Source organism: Anopheles coustani, chromosome 3 (assembly GCF_943734705.1).
Source record: "Anopheles coustani chromosome 3, idAnoCousDA_361_x.2, whole genome shotgun sequence".
NCBI classification, from domain to species: domain Eukaryota; kingdom Metazoa; phylum Arthropoda; class Insecta; order Diptera; family Culicidae; genus Anopheles; species Anopheles coustani.
This window is the reverse complement of record NC_071288.1, coordinates 96,195,047-96,214,611: the sequence shown is the minus strand read 5'-3', so window position 1 is coordinate 96,214,611 and position 19,565 is coordinate 96,195,047. Positions and strand designations below refer to the sequence as shown.

The following is a 19,565-nucleotide window of genomic DNA, read 5'->3' as shown; positions in this document are numbered from 1 at the left end:
TGATTTGAGGTAGGTTTTGTAAAATACTCTTCATATTTTCTTCAACCATGAAGACGCTTGCGTCCAAAAGCCTTTCTATGATCGTATCGCTGCAAAACGATATGTTCCCACACCATTCTTCAGAATGCTGAAAACTTCAACTCGTGGATATCCACAGCAAAGCAACACTGCTTCTGCGCTAAACTGTCTATCACAAATGTCAGACGACTGTGGAAGTTGTGAAAATTTGGTCGGAGAAAGTAAATCGTCCGACTAGTGGAAAATTTATTGTTTTCCAACAGAAAAAGGTGTGCTTTTGTAACTCAGTTCGGTCCAATCGGTTCGTCTAGCGCAGCTTCTACTCTTTTCGGAGAAGAATCCGAATAGAATGGGACCGAAGCAGGCAGAAACGTACAGCTTTCCATCCATACCCTCGCGAAGTGCATTTAATAATTGATCGGTCGGAAGGTGCGGAGTGTGGGAAAGAGTTTTTCTTTTGCATCAGGCGTGAATAAATGTTCCCGGAGGGTATGTACAGGCGTATATGCGCGCGCGTGTGTGTATAGCTCTTATGTATGCCAGCAATAGTTTTATAGCTATGCGAAGCGACTGCAGCACATAGCTTCTGCGTTTAGTGTTTATCCACGTAAACACATCCGCGTACATCACTTCCGAGTAGTGAAAACGAAACTAAAAGTTTTCAGATGGAAATGATGAACGGCTCCGCCAACGGTTCGTCGCCGCCCGCAGGCATCAGCGGTGAAGTATACTTCCGCCCGCTGCCCTATTTGGACGAGAAGTGGGTTAAGGCGGATGTGGGCAGTGCGCTGCGAAATGCGGAAGACTTGGCCAACCTCTGGAACCACCTCATCCAGGATGAAGAAATTAGCACGGAACGAGCGCATACGGCTGTGAACGCGAATGGGGATGTTGCCTATTCGCGTTCCGATGGACGATACTACTGTGGAGTGGAAAATCTAAGCTGCTCCTGCTGCAAAGGGATTTGCGGGGCAAACACGCACTGCATCTGCTCCGGTTGCCAATCGTTGGATGTTGAAGGGGAGTCACCTGGAGGAGGAGGAGGAGGAGCTGCAGGCAACGGATATGGACAATCGAGGAAAGGTCAAGCACAGAACCACACACAATCAACCGAACCGTCATCGGGCAGCGCAAGTTCGGTCCAGCTAGACTCTTGGCTTTGGAGCCCCGTCCCTGGTAAGTGCAGACAGTCCTCAAACCAACCGTCGTAAAGGTCATTGTCATGGACTTGGTGATACCGTGTGCATTCCTTGCAATGGTGCAGTACACCACTGCGCACGAACGACGGACAAACAAAGCAAGCTTCGTCGTCCGTCTTCACTTATTTCACGCTTTGTTTGGTTTATTTCTCCATGTCTACCACCGCACGCCACCCATAACCGTATGTAGGAACGGAGGAGAAAAAAGGATGCATTAAGAAGCTGATAGCCGAACAAAGGGAAATTTGTCTGCAAGCAGCCGGTAACTGCCTCTCTGCGAATCGCACGCGGCAAATACTTTACGTGTACAGACGATACTTCATCGCGCTGCAGCGCTGCACACCGGAGGAACGATCCGAGGAGAAGCAACATTCCACCGACCTGATCACTAGCGAGTGCGATGCCGGAAAGCTTAGTGTAAATACCATTTTTAAGTGGAAAATATTATCGTGGTTGAGTTCATAAAACTCAATCAATTTTGCTTTCTTCCTTTTGCAGAAAAATTCAAGCCTCGATCGGACGGTCGGTGGTTCAACGAAAGACTCGGATAAGGCCACGTTCGGTTTGGCACGTGTTGGAACACGTGCAGCGTTGAATTTTTCCTTCGCCTTTCTTCGACGTGCTTGGCGTTCGGGAGAAGATATTGAACTCTGCAGCGAGCTGCTCTCGGAGGCGCTGGAGGCATTACAAAGCCTACCGGAAGCGTCCCTTTTCGATACCTCCCACATGTCAACCCTGTGGATTGAGGTGGTTGAAAAATCGATCAAATTTCTGCGCCAGGTGGTTTTGGGCGATGTTATGGGAGGTCGCTGTCTCGTTCCCAAGGCCGATCGGCATATCGCCCTCAATTTGCTACTGGAACTGGGTGCCCAGAAAGGTACGCTCGGAGGATCACTCGAGGGTGTTTCACTGCTGCTCACCCTGCACGAAAAAGACCAACAATCGGATGACAATCGAAGTCCACCGCAAAATACGGGAGCCCCGCTAGTCCCGCTGCTGCACCGGTATGAGCAGATCGAAAGCTTCGGGTCCTTCAGTGGGTCCGACTCGTTCCACTTCGGGCCGACGGAATCTTTCCTTCGCTTTCTGACGCTGCCCGAGAATGAAACCACCTGCGTCGACCTGAAACAAGCGGCCGTCATCATCATAAGCCACCTGGATCGGCTCGCCAAGCCCCACCTGCCGGCCGGGAACTACTCCACCAAGGTGATCCCAAGCAAGTCCAACTCGCAGAAAATATTCACCCTCGGCTGGAGCGCCTGTTCGCCGGAGGTGTACGGCTTTACCGCTACCGAGGCAGCAAACAACTCCGCCGTCGATGGGTTTGCGGGCTCGGCCGGACAGTTTCCCCGCTACTCCTCTGCCACGATCGAACTCCCGGGTGGTGTGCAGGTCCGGCAGGTTGTTTGCGCCGAGCATACCGTTTATCTACTCGCCACCACGGGGCAGGTGTTCTCGGTGCCTCACCTGATGACGAACTGCACAGTGACGGAGAACAGTGCCCCCAAGCCGGTTGAAGCGCTGGACGCGTTCAACATAATTCAACTGGCGGCACACTGCGAAGGAAGGCACGTCCTAGCACTCTCCGCTAGTGGTGATGTCTTCTCGTGGGGCAATGGAGAAGGTGGTCGCCTTGGGCACGGAGATACGATCGCGAAAGAACAACCCACTCGAGTAACGGCACTCGCCGAGCGCCAGGTGACTGGAGTTTTTTGTGGTGCATCCTATAGCGCGGCCATAACCGCTAACGGCGAACTGTTCACTTGGGGCCGCGGAACATACGGACGCCTCGGACATGGCAATTCGGAAGATAAACACGTTCCCACGCAGGTGACAGCGTTAAAGTCCCACCGTGTGGTTCATGTGGCACTCGGGTGTGGAGACGCGCATTCTCTCTGCGTCACGGATACGGGGGACGTGTTCGCGTGGGGAGATGGTGACTTCGGAAAGCTCGGAAATAGTTCCTGCAACGGATCATCGATTCCGATCCAAATTGAGCTGCCCCAAGCGGCTGCCGTGAAGGTATTTTCCGGGTCTCAGTTCAGCATCGCTCTCAGTCGAGACGGAACGGTGTACAGCTGGGGAAAGGGCCACGGTGGAAGGCTCGGTCATGGGCACTCCGAACACTGTCCGTCGCCCAAGATGGTACAGGCACTCGAGGGAAAGAAGGTGGTCGATCTTGCCGTTGGACTGGCGCACTGCTTGGCCCTAACCGCTTCCGGAGAACTCTACGGTTGGGGCCGCAACGACTTCCAGCAGATCTGCCCTGGCTGTGTCTCGAGAGATCCCATCATCCTGACGCCGATATTAACGACGCCACCAACACTACGCATCGCAGGGATCGCGGCCGGTGCAGCCCAAACCATCGTCTGGTGTCACTCTTCGACGCTGGGCATCCCCACCAAGATCCCGTTCGTGGTAGATCTCAGCGAGCACACGTTCCGGCTGCTTGATCAGCTACTCTGCATGGTATGCGCATCGCAGAGCGTTTCCGGCGCAGACGCATCCCGCCATCCACCGAGCCAGGAAGCGGAATGTATTGCAGTGGCTTCGTTGAATCTGCTGCGACTCCAACTGCACGCGATGATCATGAACAACGTTCACCCTCGGCAGGTTGGGCTGGTAGAAGGGTCGCGATTGCTCGCCAGCCTGAAAACACGCATCCTCAACCTGGCCGGAGGTCCTGTGGTGCTTAAAACGATGCAAGAAGCCGCCCAATGGACGCTGCAGGTTGGCTGGAGTATAATACTTCCCACGGCATCGGAGCGGGCCCAAACGCTCACCTCACTGCTTCCGTCGGGACATGATGGCGGAGGACCCGGGGTCGCCTCATCGGCTGGACACCGTTTCATGACGGATCTGCTCGTTGGCTCGCTGATGGCCGAAGGTGGTCTTCAGACGGCGCTCAATCAGGCCATCAATCACCACCAGCATCAGCAACGGTTGCAGGACTCCGGAAGTGGGACGCATCTATCTTTGCTGCACCTTCTCAAACAACTGCTTCGCAACAATTCCAGCCTCACCCAGGCCCGGCTCGGTCAGCTGATGCTGGGACCGTACCTGAAACCGGATGAAGGTTTTTCCTCCCCTGAACCACCGTCCCCGAGTTTGGATTTGCTGCACAAGTTCCAACGGTTGCTCCTTTCGTACCTTTGCACCTCCAAAGCGGGGGACGAGCTGGGCGGTGGGGGCGCGGAAGCACTGCTGTACACCTACATTGGACAGCTGGTCGGGCCGTGCGTGACCACCCTCAACAAAGCGTACGAAACGATCATCCAAGGCAAGGACGGGGTGGCGGAAATCATCAGCAACGACATTTCCGACACGCTGCTACACGAACTGATCGTCGGGATGGTGTTGATCCAGCAGGAAAAACCACTCCTGCTGTCGAACTTCGATTGGAACCGGCACTTTATTCCGCTGCTGAACGCGCTGGACAACTTCAACCGGCTGACGCAGGAGGGTGAACTGCAGGACACGGACGATATGGGCTGGCCGGGTATTATCTGTCGCGGCACGGCCAAAGCGATGCCCGTGCAGGAGGAAGCGGTACTCATACGGCGCAGTGACATCGACAACCACATTCGCGACGGTGGCAACTGGGCCATCATCAACGGGAACGTGTACGACGTGAAGGACTACCAGCCCGAAAATCCGCTCACGCAAGAGCTGCTGCAGACGAACGCCGGTCGGGACATTTCGCTGGAGATCGGAAATCCGCAGCATCGGGCGGCGTTTGAGTTCATTACATCGTACCTGCGCGTCGGTCGGTACGCGGTCAGCGAGATGACCGAAAGTGGAGCGAACCCTCGACCAATGGTCACGCTGACACACTTTCACTCGGAGTGCGTGTTGGGCTACCTGTTGGGTTTGCGGGCAAGTATTCTGCAGGTCGGATCTCCCTTGCAACCGGCGGAACTGCAGTGTCTCAATCTGCTGAACTCACACGTCCTCAGCGGAGGCCTGCAGGTGCTGCAACCATCGAATCCGTTCGACGAAGAAAAAGGAGAAGCTCGAAGCAGTGGTTCAACGGCGGGAAGTACACCGACTGACGCCTCCTCGCACCACCGACCCATCGTCGACGGTTTGCCCTCGTTGGTAAGCTGGCCGCTAGCACTGATTTCTCAGCGCGTGGACACCCTGTTGGCGAACTTGGGTGACGGTAAAATCACCGATCCGCTCGTTTCCTCGTGGATTGCCATTTGCGAGCGCTACTGCAAGGAACATCATCTCATCTGGCATCAGGAGTTCCCGCCGGAGCACCCGGTGGTCGAACTGGAACGGCTGCTCATGGCCGTACTAATTCGCCATCAAGCCCTGGGACCACTGGCACTAGCCGTCGTGGACCGGGAGTTGAACGGGATCGGTTCGAAACCGCCCCAACCGATCGTAACCATCATCCGCACGGTGCACCAGACCAAGTGGGCGATCGTGAAAATGCGCCAGCAGCTAAACCGCAGCTACAAGGAAGTGTGCGCATCCATGATCGACAAATGTCGCTTTCTGCTGTACGAAATCCGACCGGCGATCAGTCTGGAGCAGCACGGACTGGCACGGCTACACATTTTACATCGCATGCCCCGCTTCCAGTCGCTCGTACGACGCATCATCGCTGACATGCGGGCAGCCAAACGGCAGCTACAGCTCCCGTGCGCCAAACCGGAAGACATCGTGAACGTCACCATCCAAAGTCAGTTCACGCACACCGGAAAAATTCAATCCCAAGAGAGTCTGCTGACGAGCAGCATGAAACACAACCTCCAACAGCAGCAAGGAGTTGGGGCACTATCTTCGGAAAATCTAGTCAACGAAAGTATTATCAAGGTGGGCAGCCTGGAGAGCCTCACCTCGGGGAATGTGCAAAGGGATCGACCGTGCGATCGATCCGCCTCGCCAGTGATTCTTCTCGGTAACGTTTCCGTGGTGAAGGTTGTCAGCTCTTCAAACGAAAACCTTCTCGAAAGTGGCACCATTGATGGAGGAGGAGGAGGAGTACCCATGATCCATACCAACTCGCAACTCGGCGCCGGAGATAATGCCGCCGAGCCGAACACAAAGAAGCAAATCACCTTCAACAACAACAACAACAACAATGACGACCAAAGCAAAACCCCAACAAACGAAATGATCGAGTTTGTCGAGGGTGGCGGTGGAGGAGGAGGTGGAGCAAAGACGGCCAAGACCGCGGCACATGATGGGGACGACTTCATCAACAATGTCATCGCGAACTTGAGTGAAAAGTGCCTCCTGGAATCGTACCCGGAGTTCAAGAACGGCATCAGCCAGCAGATTGTCGATTTCATCCTGCACGACCAGTGCGACGTGGAAACGCTCCGCAGGGCGATGTACTGCCAGATACAGCGCTACCAGATACGCCGCCAGGGTTTGGAAATGTTCTACGAGCTGCTCCGTACGCCGGGCCTTTTCGATGCGGTGCAGTACAGTCTGTTCAACGGGTTTCTCGGGTTACACGTCCGGCAAGCAGCAAGTGTTACGATGGATCATCTAGCGGCGGCGGCGGCTGGTGGCGCAGATGGCAGTATCCCGATGCAGCACCAACAACAACGGCAACAGCGTGGTGCCGAACATGTCCTGGACAATCTGAACATGATAACCGCCTACCAAAAGGCGGATCTACTGATCGCGCAAGCGAAGATCCTCGAGTGGACCGTCGGCGAGCTGCAGAAGTACGTGAATCAGGACAAAATCAACGGACGCCACCGTACGCACGGCGAAAAGGACAACTCGAACTTGGGCACCTACGTGTTCCTGAAGAAGCTACCGAGGGCCCGCTTTTTGCTGAGCATTTTCGGCATCCTTTCGCGAACGTACGAGGCGAATGAGCTAAGTTTGCTGATAAATTCCGGAATTCTCGGTAGTATCATGGGCTTGCTGCGTCAAACCGGTGCCGATATGCCGAGCAGTAAGAACACATCCGACACGTCCGTTATTTATGAGGATGTCGTAACAAATGTAGGTACACCTCAGATGCTCCCATAAATACCGCGTGGAAAGCTGACTATCTGAATTCTTTGTTTTTAGTTAAAATCGTCCAAAGAAGGCTTCTCGGGTCCAGAACTATCGAAGTTTATGAAAATAGGCACACGAATTGCACGCGGTGCCGATTGGAAATGGGGTGAGCAAGATGGACCGGGTGGAGAGGGACGAATCATAAGTGAAATTGGGGAGGATGGGTAAGTTCGTTACAATGGAGAGGTGGACACATTTTGTTTCGTACAATTCACAATGCATTCTCCCCTTGCAGATGGGTTCGTGTGGAATGGGATAATGGGTCCACCAATTCGTACCGTATGGGCAAAGAGGGAAAGTACGATCTCCGGCTTGCGGACAGCGCCTTGAAAGCCCTCTCGCCGGACAAAGATAGCGAGCGGGACGACTTTATCGATCACTCGCTGGCGAACGAGTCACATCCGACCAAACTGCTCCGGAATGTGTGCATCAAAACGCTACAGATGCTGTTCGCCTCGGTTGGCCTACACGCGGAACGGATGGAACAGAATGCGCTCCGTGCCGTTGCTTCCATGTTCCGCACGATGCTACAGCAGAACGAAGCCCTTCCGCGCGTGACCTCCTCCTCTGCCGCCGCCAGCTCCAACCATTACAACAGCTTTGGCCTGGAGCAGTGGACCGTGCTTGGGTTTCTTCGTGCCATCTCATCGTCACCCGCCCTCTCCCGGCAGCTTACCACTCCGAATTGGATTACGCTGGCATTCGAAATCCTCAACTCACCGATCGCGAGCAAAAAGGATGTCTACAAGAAGCTGCACTGTCTGCGGTTGCTGCAATCGACGCTCGTGAATTGGGGTCAGGAGGAGCGCCCACGCGTGGATGGCATCGTGAGTCGACTGTTCGATGTGCTGGGACGCATCTCGTTGACCTGCCCGAACGATTCGTCACTCCTGTCCGGGTCGATCGACACAAAGTCGCGCGTTCTGTATAGCGCGTCCCACAGTGGAACGGTAGCGGAGGAGATGGTCGTTCTGATACGGAAGCTGCACACACTGCCGCTGTGGAACGAGAGTATCAATTCGTTCATCCAGCAGAAGCTGTGCCTCACGGCGGACATTTTCCTCGTGAACGAACTGGACGGCATCACGGAGGGTGACAAGCGGGCCATCATAGGCACGCTTGGGACGATCGGTGGTTGCGATTCGAGGCCTCGCATCGGCCTAAATCTCACGCTCGATGGTGTACGGGGAACGATTTCGCGCATGACCAAAAAAGGCAAAGTAGTGATGAACGTACACGGTGCGGCGGAGACCAAGAAAATTCCCATCTTCAAGGTGGCCGAGTGTGCCGACGTCGGAGCGTTCAGCCTGTCGAAGGTAACGATCAGCGAGATGCTACTCAATTCCTGGTCCGTGATGTTTTACGGCGTCGGCCAGACGGTGCCCCTTAACGGTGCCGGTGGCCCCGGTGGTGCGGCAATTTGCGCAGCATTGCTTCAGGGTCAACAGATCAACTTTGCCACCCTGAAGGCAACCAAAGTGTTGTTCCGCAATCAGAGTCTTTTGCGGCGCATCCTCCGCCAGCGTTCGCCCGGCTTGGCGAAGAGCGCATCGAGGGAGAGTGTATCGTTCGAACGGGATGACACGAGTCCGGAGATGGAAGATGGAAAACCTCGCAGTGAATCGAACGCATCGGATGAGTCGCAAGCATACAGCACGGCTGCGGAGTTGCTAATACAGACGATTCTGCTGAGAGCCACCCAGCCGAGCCCACTGAAAGCGTGCTACACCTATCAGGAGATGGAACTGGCCGCGCTGAACATATCGCAAATGCTGGCCAGTCACGTCCACTGCACCGCTGTAGCGGATGGCCCGAGACACCCGCGTCCGTTGCCACTGGGACAACCGACCATGATCCACGGGGTTCCGATCTACAACAACGAAGCTTCATCGCTGGCAAGTGAACTGCCCGGAACGCCCGCCGGTACCGCTGCTGGGACGGACACCGCTGGCACGAGTCGTAGTGGACGCAGCCGGGGCTTACCAGCACCCACTCCACTCGTTTCTCAGATCATGGAAATGGGATTCACCCGTAAATCGGTCGAGTTGGCCTTCAAGAGCCTAATGCATCAGAACGAGCACGCCTGCCCCACGGCCGAGCAAATCATCCAGTGGATCCTGGAACATCCGGACGTCACAGCTGGCCTTGGTGGAGGTAAATCGGGAGGTGATCACCTAGAGCACGATCTAGTGGATCATCGCGGGCAGAGCGACACGGAGAGCGTGAGTTCGGATACGATGGAAGGTTCGTCGCAGCACGACTACCATCACCAGCAAGGCACGGCTTATAAGTCGCGGGAAGATTTCAAATCGGCTGACCAGTACGCCATGTACGTGCGGGGAATTATAGCGCCGGGGATGCTCGTACGCTGCTGTCAGGATTTCGAGGAAATTCGCAAAGGTGACATTGGCACGGTACAGAAGGTGGAACCGGAAGGACTGCACGATTTGAACGTGCGCGTCAACTGGCAGATTCACGATCGGCCGTACTGGATGTGCTTCGTGCATCTGGAGATGCTCGAACCGCCGACGGCAACGGAAGCATCCGGAGGAATTATATTGGGTTCGCAGGTACGTCTGCTGCAAAGCTACCACCATCCGTTTCCATCGTTTGCGGTGTCTCGCGAGAGCACGGGCATTGTGACCACGCTGAACGGCACCGATGTGACGGTGGAGTTCCCCGAGCAAACGCTCTGGGAAGGAAGCATTAGCGAGCTGGAGTTAATTTCGAACCCCGATGGTTACGGTACGTCGGCGGGCGGCCCAGGTGCTGGTTCCTCATCCGGTGGTGGTCCCGGTGTGTTCGACATCATCGACGATTGGTCACGCTGTATTCGCTCGCTGTCGGTGTCCTCGAACGAAGCGTCCGCCAAGTATCTGCTCGATCGTAGTGCCAACAACTACTGGCAGAGTACGAGCACGGCGGCATCGCAGGGAAAGCATTGGATTCGGTTGAAGCTGCACGAACAGGTGCTGGTGCAATCGCTAGCGATCGTCGTCGATCCGGACGATTACTCCCACATGCCCTCGCTGGTGGTGGTGCGCGTTGGATGCTCGCAGGTGACACTGAAGGACCTCTGCTGGGTTTCGATCAGCCCGACCGACGTGACCGTCCCGCTGCTCACCGACTGCAAGCAGTACTATCGGTGGATCGAGATTCGCATCAAACAGTGTCGCAACAATGGCATTCAGTGCAAGGTGCACGGGCTGTCGATTGTCGGTAAACGCAAGCAGACCGACCTGGACGCGATGCTGCAAGGGGCGGGTTTTCTCGCTTCCGAAAACGAGACGATTGCCGAACCGAGCTATTCCACCTCGTCGAATTACGTGGACGAACCGGCCTCGTTGAACGACGAGGCCTCCTCGAAGGTGCTCGTGTGGGGTTTGAACGACAAAGAGCAGCTCGGTGGGCTGAAAGGGTCGAAGGTGAAGCTACCGACGTACTCGTCGGTGTTGAGCCAGCTGAAACCGATACACATAGCGGGCGGCTCGAAGTCGCTGTTCATCGTATCGCAGGACGGAAAGCTGTACGCGTGCGGCGAAGGCACGAATGGACGGCTCGGCCTGGGGCACAACAATAACGTGCCCACACCGAAGCAAGTACCGATACTCAGCCAGTACGTGGTGAAGAAGGTGGCCGTACATTCGGGCGGCAAGCACGCGATGGCCCTTACGCTCGATGGGAAGGTATTTTCCTGGGGCGAGGGTGAAGATGGAAAGCTGGGCCACGGCAATCGGCTCACGCTCGAGAAACCGAAGCTCATCGAGACGTTGCGAACAAAGCGCATCCGCGATATCGCGTGCGGATCGAGCCACAGTGCGGCCATTACGAGCTCGGGCGAGCTGTACACCTGGGGCTTGGGAGAGTACGGACGGCTGGGACACGGGGACAACTGTACGCAGCTGAAACCGAAGCACGTGACCGCGCTGCAGGAGCATCGGGTCGTACAGGTTGCTTGCGGAAGTCGGGACGCTCAGACACTCTGCCTGACCGAGGAGGGGCTCGTGTTTTCCTGGGGTGACGGTGATTTTGGCAAACTGGGTCGCGGTGGCTCGGAAGGATGCTCCATCCCGCATCAGGTGGACCGTTTGAACGGCGTGGGAGTGATGCAGATCGAATGCGGTGCGCAGTTCAGCCTTGCGCTCACGAAATCCGGCGAAGTGTGGACCTGGGGCAAAGGGGACTACTATCGCCTCGGACACGGTACGGATCAGCACGTGCGCAAACCAACCCCTATCGGGGGTCTGCGTGGGAAGAAGGTGATTCACGTAGCCGTAGGGGCGCTGCATTGCCTCGCCGTGACGGACAGTGGGCAAGTGTACGCCTGGGGTGACAACGACCACGGCCAGCAGGGATCCGGCAATACGATCGTGAACAAAAAGCCGAGCCTCGTCCTCGGGCTAGATGGTATCTTTGTGAACCGTGTTGCCTGTGGCAGTTCCCACTCGGTGGCTTGGAGTTTACCACAGAACCAATCGGAAAAGGATAAAAAGGAACCGGTCCCGTTCGCTGTGGCCAAGGACCCACTCGGAAGCCACAGTCTAGGGATTTACGCGTCCGATACGGAGGCGACTACTTCGTCACCCCTCCCGGCGGCAAGCAGTAGCAAACAGCAGCGTCCCTCCCTGTCCGAGATTGTGCTCTCGCTGGAAACGGCCAGCGCTAGACAGGCGGCACTGTCGCACATCCTCAACGCCATGAGCATCCTCCATGCACGCGCCTGCATCATCGCCGCCCTCACGTGCCACTCGCTAGTCAACACGGCTGATAAGTTAGGGCCAGACGGCGCGAGCGTCGGCCTGCAGCCCGTCTCACCCATCTCGGAAGCGGACGAAGCGGGAGCGAAAACGGTCGCCGAGAGTACGTTGGCGCAGCAAAACGAAACCATCGCCCAGGGCGGTGGCGAAGGGCCAGCCGATATGGCCGGTTTAACGGTGGCGGTAAGGATCGATGGTTGGGAAGCAGATGTTTTTATTTTATTAAATCTTCCCGTTCTCTTTTAGACGGCCGATTTCATTGATTCCGCGGACATTCCAATAATCTCCGGCATGAACAATACCCTCGGAGCATACCGCAGCCTGACCGGCTCGCTGTCACTATCTGCATCACTATCCAGCTGCAATGCGACCCAGCGACACTCGAAAATGTCTGCTAGTGCGATGTCGGTTATGGCGGCCACCATGACCCATCACGATGAGGTAAGTTAAGGGGTGAAAATACAGTATCGGGTTAAACAACCACTTCATTGCTGGCGTCTTGGAAAGCCAGCAAATGAAAGTAGGTAAAATGATCATTACGCCATTTTGTACCCTTTTTCATCCTATTTAAGATTATGAACGAAGCGAATGCAAGCAATTTGGATGACTTTACCTCACTGCTTGGGGAACCGGAAGCGAAACATCTGATTGAGCTGCTCAAATTGAGTGTTTTCGGTCGTACCGGACCATCCAGCACGTCCGAAACGATAGCCACCACGTTGATCGCGTTGGCCAAGTCGAACACAAACATCGCGAACATGCTGATTGAAACGTGCATCACGGAGCTGGAAGATTTGTGCACGTCACGGCATTCGTTGGGAAAGCTTCCGAAGCCGGTCGTGCAGGAGACGAGCCATCCTTACATCGATGATATAATACTTGTCGGTAAGTGGTTGTCAGAGTGAGAGGTAGAAAGAAAGGGTAAGGATACAGTTAATTGTTTCTTTATTGTAGGACACGTGAAAATTCCCGGCGCCGAATCGCTTCGCATCGAGTTCGACAGTCAATGTTCGACCGAACGCCGTAACGACCCGTTAATCATCATTGACGACTCGGGTAACGTGGTAGCGACGCGCTCGGGACGCGAATACGCTCAATGGGCTCAAGAAATACGGGTTCCGGGTGACGAGATACGTTGGAAGTTTACGAGCGACAATTCGGTCAACGGGTGGGGATGGCGCTTCTACGTGCATGCCATTATGCCCGAATCGTACCTCCAGGAGCTCGGATCCGATCGTACCGTCCTATCGCAACCTTCGATTGCCCTCGTGATGGCCCTGCTCGATTCCCTACCCGTCCCAAGTGCAAACACAAGTGTACTGATCCGTCTAACATCGGCCTTGTCGCAGTGTGCACAGCTAAGTTCGCTTACCGTGGCACAAAGAATTTGGTCACTGAAAAAAATGCACCAACTGCTGTGCAATAGTGGAGCTGCCCTTTCGAAGGACGGTTCGAGGGCCACGGATGCGGCCGTAGTGGAGATATTGACCCCGCTGGTGCCGATAATTTTGCGTCAGTACGAGTACGAAGAGCCGCAGGTACGCAGTGGCATTCATCTGATGCACTCGGAGTACTTTAAAACGTTGGTTGCGTTGGCGTGTGATATGCACATGGATACGCTGCTGCTGCCACAGGCCGATCCGCACCGATGGGCTTGGTTCCGGCGGTACTGTGCAGCGGTACGCGTCGCACAGGCGCTCATCCGTCGCACGAACCTTCCTCCATCGTTCTGCTTCGAGGTGCGGAAAAAGCTGGCCGAAATCGCCTCACCAGCGGCACCGGCAACTACCGCCTCCATCGTCAGCAGCAGCAACAGCACCAGTCAAGGGGACTACATGTCGCTAATACAACACACATCCAGCCACTCGAGTTTGCTAAGCCAGCATCCGTTGGTGTTTGAGTTGAGCAGCACCGTGGGAAGCTCGAGTGGGAGCACCAGCAGTAGCAGCACCACCGGAACGACCACAATCACCGCTGGAAGCAGCGGAAGCAGCGGGCTGGCAATCGATTCTTCCGTCCCCGCAAGCGTCGTCCCTGAAGTGCTGAAGTATCTGCACGAAGATCACGGATATTTTACGCCCCAATACGACTCGCAGCTGCTGCAATGGTTCAACCGACGGCCGGAAGATTGGGCCTTTTCGTGGGGTGGTGCAAGTACCATCTTCGGCTGGGGACACAATCACCGGGGCCAGCTGGGTGGCTTGGATGGGAGTCGCATCAAGATACCGACACCCTGCGAGGCGTTGAGTTTGCTGCGACCGGTTCAGATCGCCGGTGGAGAACAGACACTGTACGCCGTCACACCGGATGGGAAGCTGTACGCCACAGGATACGGTGCCGGTGGACGGCTTGGAGTTGGGGGAACCGATTCCGTCACGACGCCAACGCTCGTTGAATCGCTTCAGCACGTCATGATCAAGAAGGTGGCGGTTAACTCAGGGGGCAAGCACTGCCTAGCGCTGTCCTCCGATGGGGAAGTGTTCTCGTGGGGCGAAGGAGAGGATGGCAAGCTGGGCCACGGCAATCGCGATAGCTACGACCGGCCCAAGCTGATCGAAGCCCTCTCCGGGATCGGTGTGATCGATATCGCGTGTGGAAGTGCCCATTCGGCTTGCATCACCTCGCAAGGGCATGTGCTGACGTGGGGCAAGGGACGCTACGGGCGACTGGGTCACGGTGATTCGGAGGATCAGCTGCAGCCCAAGTTGGTGGAAGCGTTGCTCGGCTATCGGGCGATCGATATCGCTTGCGGATCGGGTGACGCTCAGACGCTCTGCATCACCGACGACGATAACGTGTGGAGCTGGGGCGACGGAGACTATGGCAAGCTGGGTCGGGGCGGCTCCGATGGGTGCAAGGCGCCGATGAAGATCGAAAGCCTCGCCGGACTGGGTGTAACGAAGGTGGAATGTGGATCACAGTTTTCGGTGGCCCTAACGCGGTCCGGCGCCGTGTATACGTGGGGAAAAGGTGACTACCATCGGCTGGGACACGGCAACACCGACCACGTGAGGCGTCCGAAAAAGGTAGCGGCACTGCAGGGCAAGAAGATCATCTCGATCGCGACCGGGTCGCTGCACTGTGTCGCTTGCAGTGACGGTGGAGAGGTGTTCACGTGGGGCGACAACGACGAAGGGCAGCTTGGTGATGGGACGGTGAGTGCCATCCAGCGCCCTCGGTTGGTACAATCACTGCAGGGCAAGCACATCGTGAAGGTAATATGTGGATCCGCTCACACGCTCGCCCTCTCGACGTACCAGCTTAGCGAAGCGGTACGTCCACCTCCTTCGCCACCGCTCGAGTACGATCTCGTGCGTGACATCGCGCCGGAAGTGCTACACGCCCGGCTCGTCCTATTGCATCATTTCTCCGAGCTTCTTTGCCCATGCCTGGCGATGCTTCCCATCGCGGGCAGCCTTTCGCTGGCGTCGCTAAAGGATGTGCTCGTGTACTCGATCAAGGAGACCGGCTTCCGGAAGGTAATCCAGACGACAATGGTTCGCGACAAACCGCATGGCCCCGTCATCGAGCTGAACCGAATTCAGGTGAAGCGATCGCGAATGCGCTCCGGCAACGGACTCGCCGGAGTGGATGGGATGAAGAGTGTGTTCGGTCAAATGGTTCAAAAGTTGCCGCTGCTAACGCAGGAAGCGCTTTCGATGCCGCACCGCATCTGGAAGGTGAAGTTTGTCGGTGAAAGTGTGGACGACTGTGGTGGAGGTTTCAGTGAGTCGATCGCGGAAATGTGCGACGAGCTGCAGAATGGCAGTGTTCCGCTGCTGATCCAGACACCGAATGGTCGCGGGGAGGCGGGTGCGAATAGAGATTGTTTCTTGCTCGATCCGATGCTAACGTCCGTGCTGCATATGAACATGTTCCGGTTTTTGGGTGTTCTGATGGGAATTGCCGTAAGGACTGGATCACCATTGAGTCTTAAGTAAGAACACCAACATATTTACGACTGCAAAACATATCTATATTTATCATCCCCTTTTTTTCGTAAAGCCTTGCCGAACCAGTGTGGCGTCAATTATGCGGTGAAACTCTACGCCCGTCCGATTTGACAGAGGTCGACCGAGACTACATTACTGGCCTGCTGTATATTCGCGATGTAGAAAGTGACCCGAAGGTGTTCGCTTCGATTGAGCTGCCTTTCTCCACTCCTTCCGCCAAGGGTCACGAAGTTCCACTGTCCACTAAGTACGAATCTCGCAGCCCTTTGCAAAACAAACATGTTTTTAATACCACCCTTTTCTTCACCTCACCACCCCAGGTACACCAAAATAACGCCCGAAAATCGCAACGAATATGTTAAGCTAGCGCTCAACTATCGCATCCACGAGTTTGACGAGCAGGTCAAGGCGGTACGCGACGGCATGTCGAAGGTGATACCGGTACCGCTGCTATCGCTCTTTTCCGCCTCGGAGCTGCAGGCGATGGTGTGCGGTTCACCGGACATTCCACTCTGCCTGCTAAAGACGGTGGCCACGTACAAGGGTGTCGAATCGACCGCCCCGCTCGTGCAGTGGTTCTGGGAGGTGATGGAAGAGTTCACCAACCAGGAGCGCTCGCTGTTCCTTCGCTTCGTGTGGGGCCGCACGAGGCTCCCGCGTACGATCGCCGACTTTCGAGGGCGCGACTTCGTGCTCCAGGTGCTAGACAAGTACAACCCGCCCGATCACTTCCTGCCGGAGAGCTATACCTGCTTTTTCCTACTGAAGATGCCGCGTTACTCCTGCAAGGTGAGATTACCCTCGGGGAAAAGTAATCCCGTGCCCTGAACCCCGCGTGTTTTTTTTTTTCTTTCAACTTTCAGTCCGTTCTACAAGAGAAACTCAAGTATGCAATCTACTTCTGCAAAAGCATCGACACGGATGAGTACGCCCGGGTGGCGATGGGCGACCCGACGGAAGCGACCGGCAGTGAGGATAATAGTGATATCGAATCGGTGCTGTTTTAAGCCGGATGTACTATTCCAACCGGTACACCGCAACCTTATGGTAATATATATATATGAAGTACGTGCAGCGTGTCGTGAGCACACACACACACCGTGCCTCACTCATCTCCTAGGAGCTTAATTGACTGACTCTCTACATTGTTGACTGAATGATGCGCATTTTTTGAAGCGGAAAACTGTTTCTTATTTTTCCTCCCATTTTCATCATCTAATTTTCACGAAATTGCATACTATTCTATTCTCAAGTGGTGCAAAAAAGAGAATGCTTTTTGAATCTACGATCAATGGTTCCAAACTTTGCAAACACCCTACGTAACACACCCTTTCTTGCGTAAATAATAATGCGCGTGTATTAACATTCCCAAAATTATGCTTGTTTGAGGCAGATAAAATAAAAGGATCATTAAATGGAGAAAATTGAAGATCCGAGTAACCGGCGAGCATATAAATACGCTGTAGTGGGGGAAAATGGAGAGATATAATTGGTAAGAGAAAGGGTAATGCGATTGAGCGCGGTTAGATTTGTTAATGCAATTGAGAATTTATCGGAAGCCGGTAGGAGATGATAAAAAGAGTCGATGATAAAATAGGGGGAAGAGACAAGTAGGCGTACATATTTTGGTTTTGCAAATAGCAAAAAGTTGCTAAACAAATGTAGACACTTAGATGGAAGAAATAGTACTAGAGATAGCGAATATAGCTGCCAGTAAGTTCCTTTTCTACTGTGAAAGCAAAGCTCTGATTATGATTGAAGTTGCAGATTAGACGTAATTAGAGCGCAAGTTTCGCTTTGTATGCATCTGTAAGCATCTGTCCCTGTATGTTCATGTTTCATTTTTTTCATTCAGTCTAACAATTGTGTTTCATTTTTATCTTTTCTTAATTAAAGCCTATAGTGTGTTTTTTTTTCGGTGTCTTAACTCAAGTAAAAGGTTTCCTTAGTTTCTCTTATTCAATTTGATTTTATAGTATGGTTCAAACTTTCTCGTCAGTTGAGTATTGGAGCTTGCTTTCATGCAATCCGTTCCAGGTTGGTAAAGTAGAATTGTTGTTCGGGAAGGGTGTCACTCGCGAGACCATCTGAACTACAGACCCGTCCGCTCTATGTTCACTGGATAGTGTTAATGCGTAAAATAGTTATGCTCCCGTGCGCGTCTCGGCACCGTATCAGTTCTACAAGGTTGCAAGCGTAGTACACAGCACAGTAATAACATATTAACATGGGGCGCTCAGCAAACATAGGTTGCACCCAATTAAAATTAACAAGCTTAACCAAATGAAATCAATAACATTAGAAACATCAGTGCGACATCAATGAATTATTGGCAGCAAAACGATTGTTCAACTAGGCAGACACTTGCTTACTGGAAATGGAACTAGCCACGCAAAGAAAACTAGCACGTATTAGAGGAACCAACCAAAACTGCCGATGGATAAAATTGATAAAAGGTTATTGTCGAAGAAAAGGCATCTTAGCACGTATTTTTGGTGTAGGCGTTCATCAGCGGGTTGGAATTATTTATTTTATTTATTTATTACCATCCATCCCCCCCCGGTGTGTTGTAGTCATTGATGAGCGTAGCAGCACTTCCTCTTCCCATAGTATTCATTCAGATTAGAAAGTTAGGAAAGACGAGAAGATAGAAATGATCTTATCCAACTGCTTAAATATCTCTTGTGGCTGCGAAAATGCGATCTTTGTCGTCTATTTGTCCAGAGCAGCCTGTAACAAAGATGTATTATTTGGCAGTAGCGGCGGCTTGTTCGCTCTTTATGCTCTGGAAAAGAGAAACTAATATAAAACAACGTTTGCGCATCTGCCTCTAATATGGTACGTTTCTTCCCACTGCACAGCACTGTGATTGATGTTATTTTTATGTTCGTGTGTATTTGTTTTACTTTAAGACCACTTTTACTTCCGATCCTAACCTGCCGATTTATACTAAGGGAAGTAATGGGCCAGACATTGATTGGATACTAAAGCTTATACCGACAGTTGAAGGATAACAAATCCAAATAAACTAAAACGAAATCTCAGAATAAACAATCACTTCAGACATAGTCATACACATTCGCGTATTCAATGAAAAGCGTGTTCTTACACAATGGGTGGGGAAAAATGAACTGGGTTTGAAAAAATAATACAAATCAATAGCATTCCGGGGTGTTACACACGCAGCCCCCTAGCAACGGTTACCACAACAGTCGACTACTATGATGGAACGTGTGCATCCTTTTGGACAACTTTTTCGATCACGATTGCACCGACACCCTTTTTGCTGCAGCACAGTACAAAGTGTTTTTACACGTGAAAGTGGATGAAATCAGTGCAGGTTAGTTTTTGTTTATGAGTAACATAAGTTTCACTGCGGATCCTGTTCATATTTATGCTGCAGAAATTTTGGTTCAGATCTTGAGGAAGGCATCCATTATGTTCTGTGCCACGTATCCTTGAAATTTATTCTAAATCAGTGCAATGTTACGTATCGTTGGTAGCGAATTTTCATGAGGCCATGCTCAAGCACCAACTATGTCAATATGCAATTGAGGGACATACATATATTCCACTGTGAGACCTGTGTTGTTCATAAAATTTCGATC

The 19,565-nt window shown here is 53.5% G+C and overlaps 1 protein-coding gene across 1 annotated transcript; it reads left to right on the top strand.

The window, feature by feature from the left end:
- The first annotated feature begins 689 nt into the window (after positions 1–689).
- On the top strand, positions 690–19,011 carry LOC131270372 (probable E3 ubiquitin-protein ligase HERC2). The gene is made up of 11 exons (XM_058272416.1): positions 690–1,194; positions 1,408–1,634; positions 1,716–7,190; positions 7,260–7,411; positions 7,483–12,187; positions 12,251–12,445; positions 12,577–12,889; positions 12,959–15,941; positions 16,010–16,204; positions 16,278–16,746; positions 16,821–19,011. The coding sequence occupies exons 1-11, from the start codon at positions 690–692 to the stop codon at positions 16,962–16,964; spliced, it is 15,363 nt and encodes a 5,120-aa protein (XP_058128399.1). The 3' UTR covers positions 16,965–19,011.
- Positions 19,012–19,565: the final 554 nt, after the last annotated feature.

Bases quoted from the DNA above. Each gene is read 5' to 3' on its own strand.
- LOC131270372 (XM_058272416.1), top strand. From the start codon at position 690: ATGATGAACGGCTCCGCCAACGGTTCGTCGCCGCCCGCAGGCATCAGC. The intron at 12,446-12,576 runs GTAAGTTAAGGG...ATCCTATTTAAG, and splicing joins CCATGACCCATCACGATGAG to ATTATGAACGAAGCGAATGC. The intron at 16,205-16,277 runs GTACGAATCTCG...TCACCACCCCAG, and splicing joins GAAGTTCCACTGTCCACTAA to GTACACCAAAATAACGCCCG.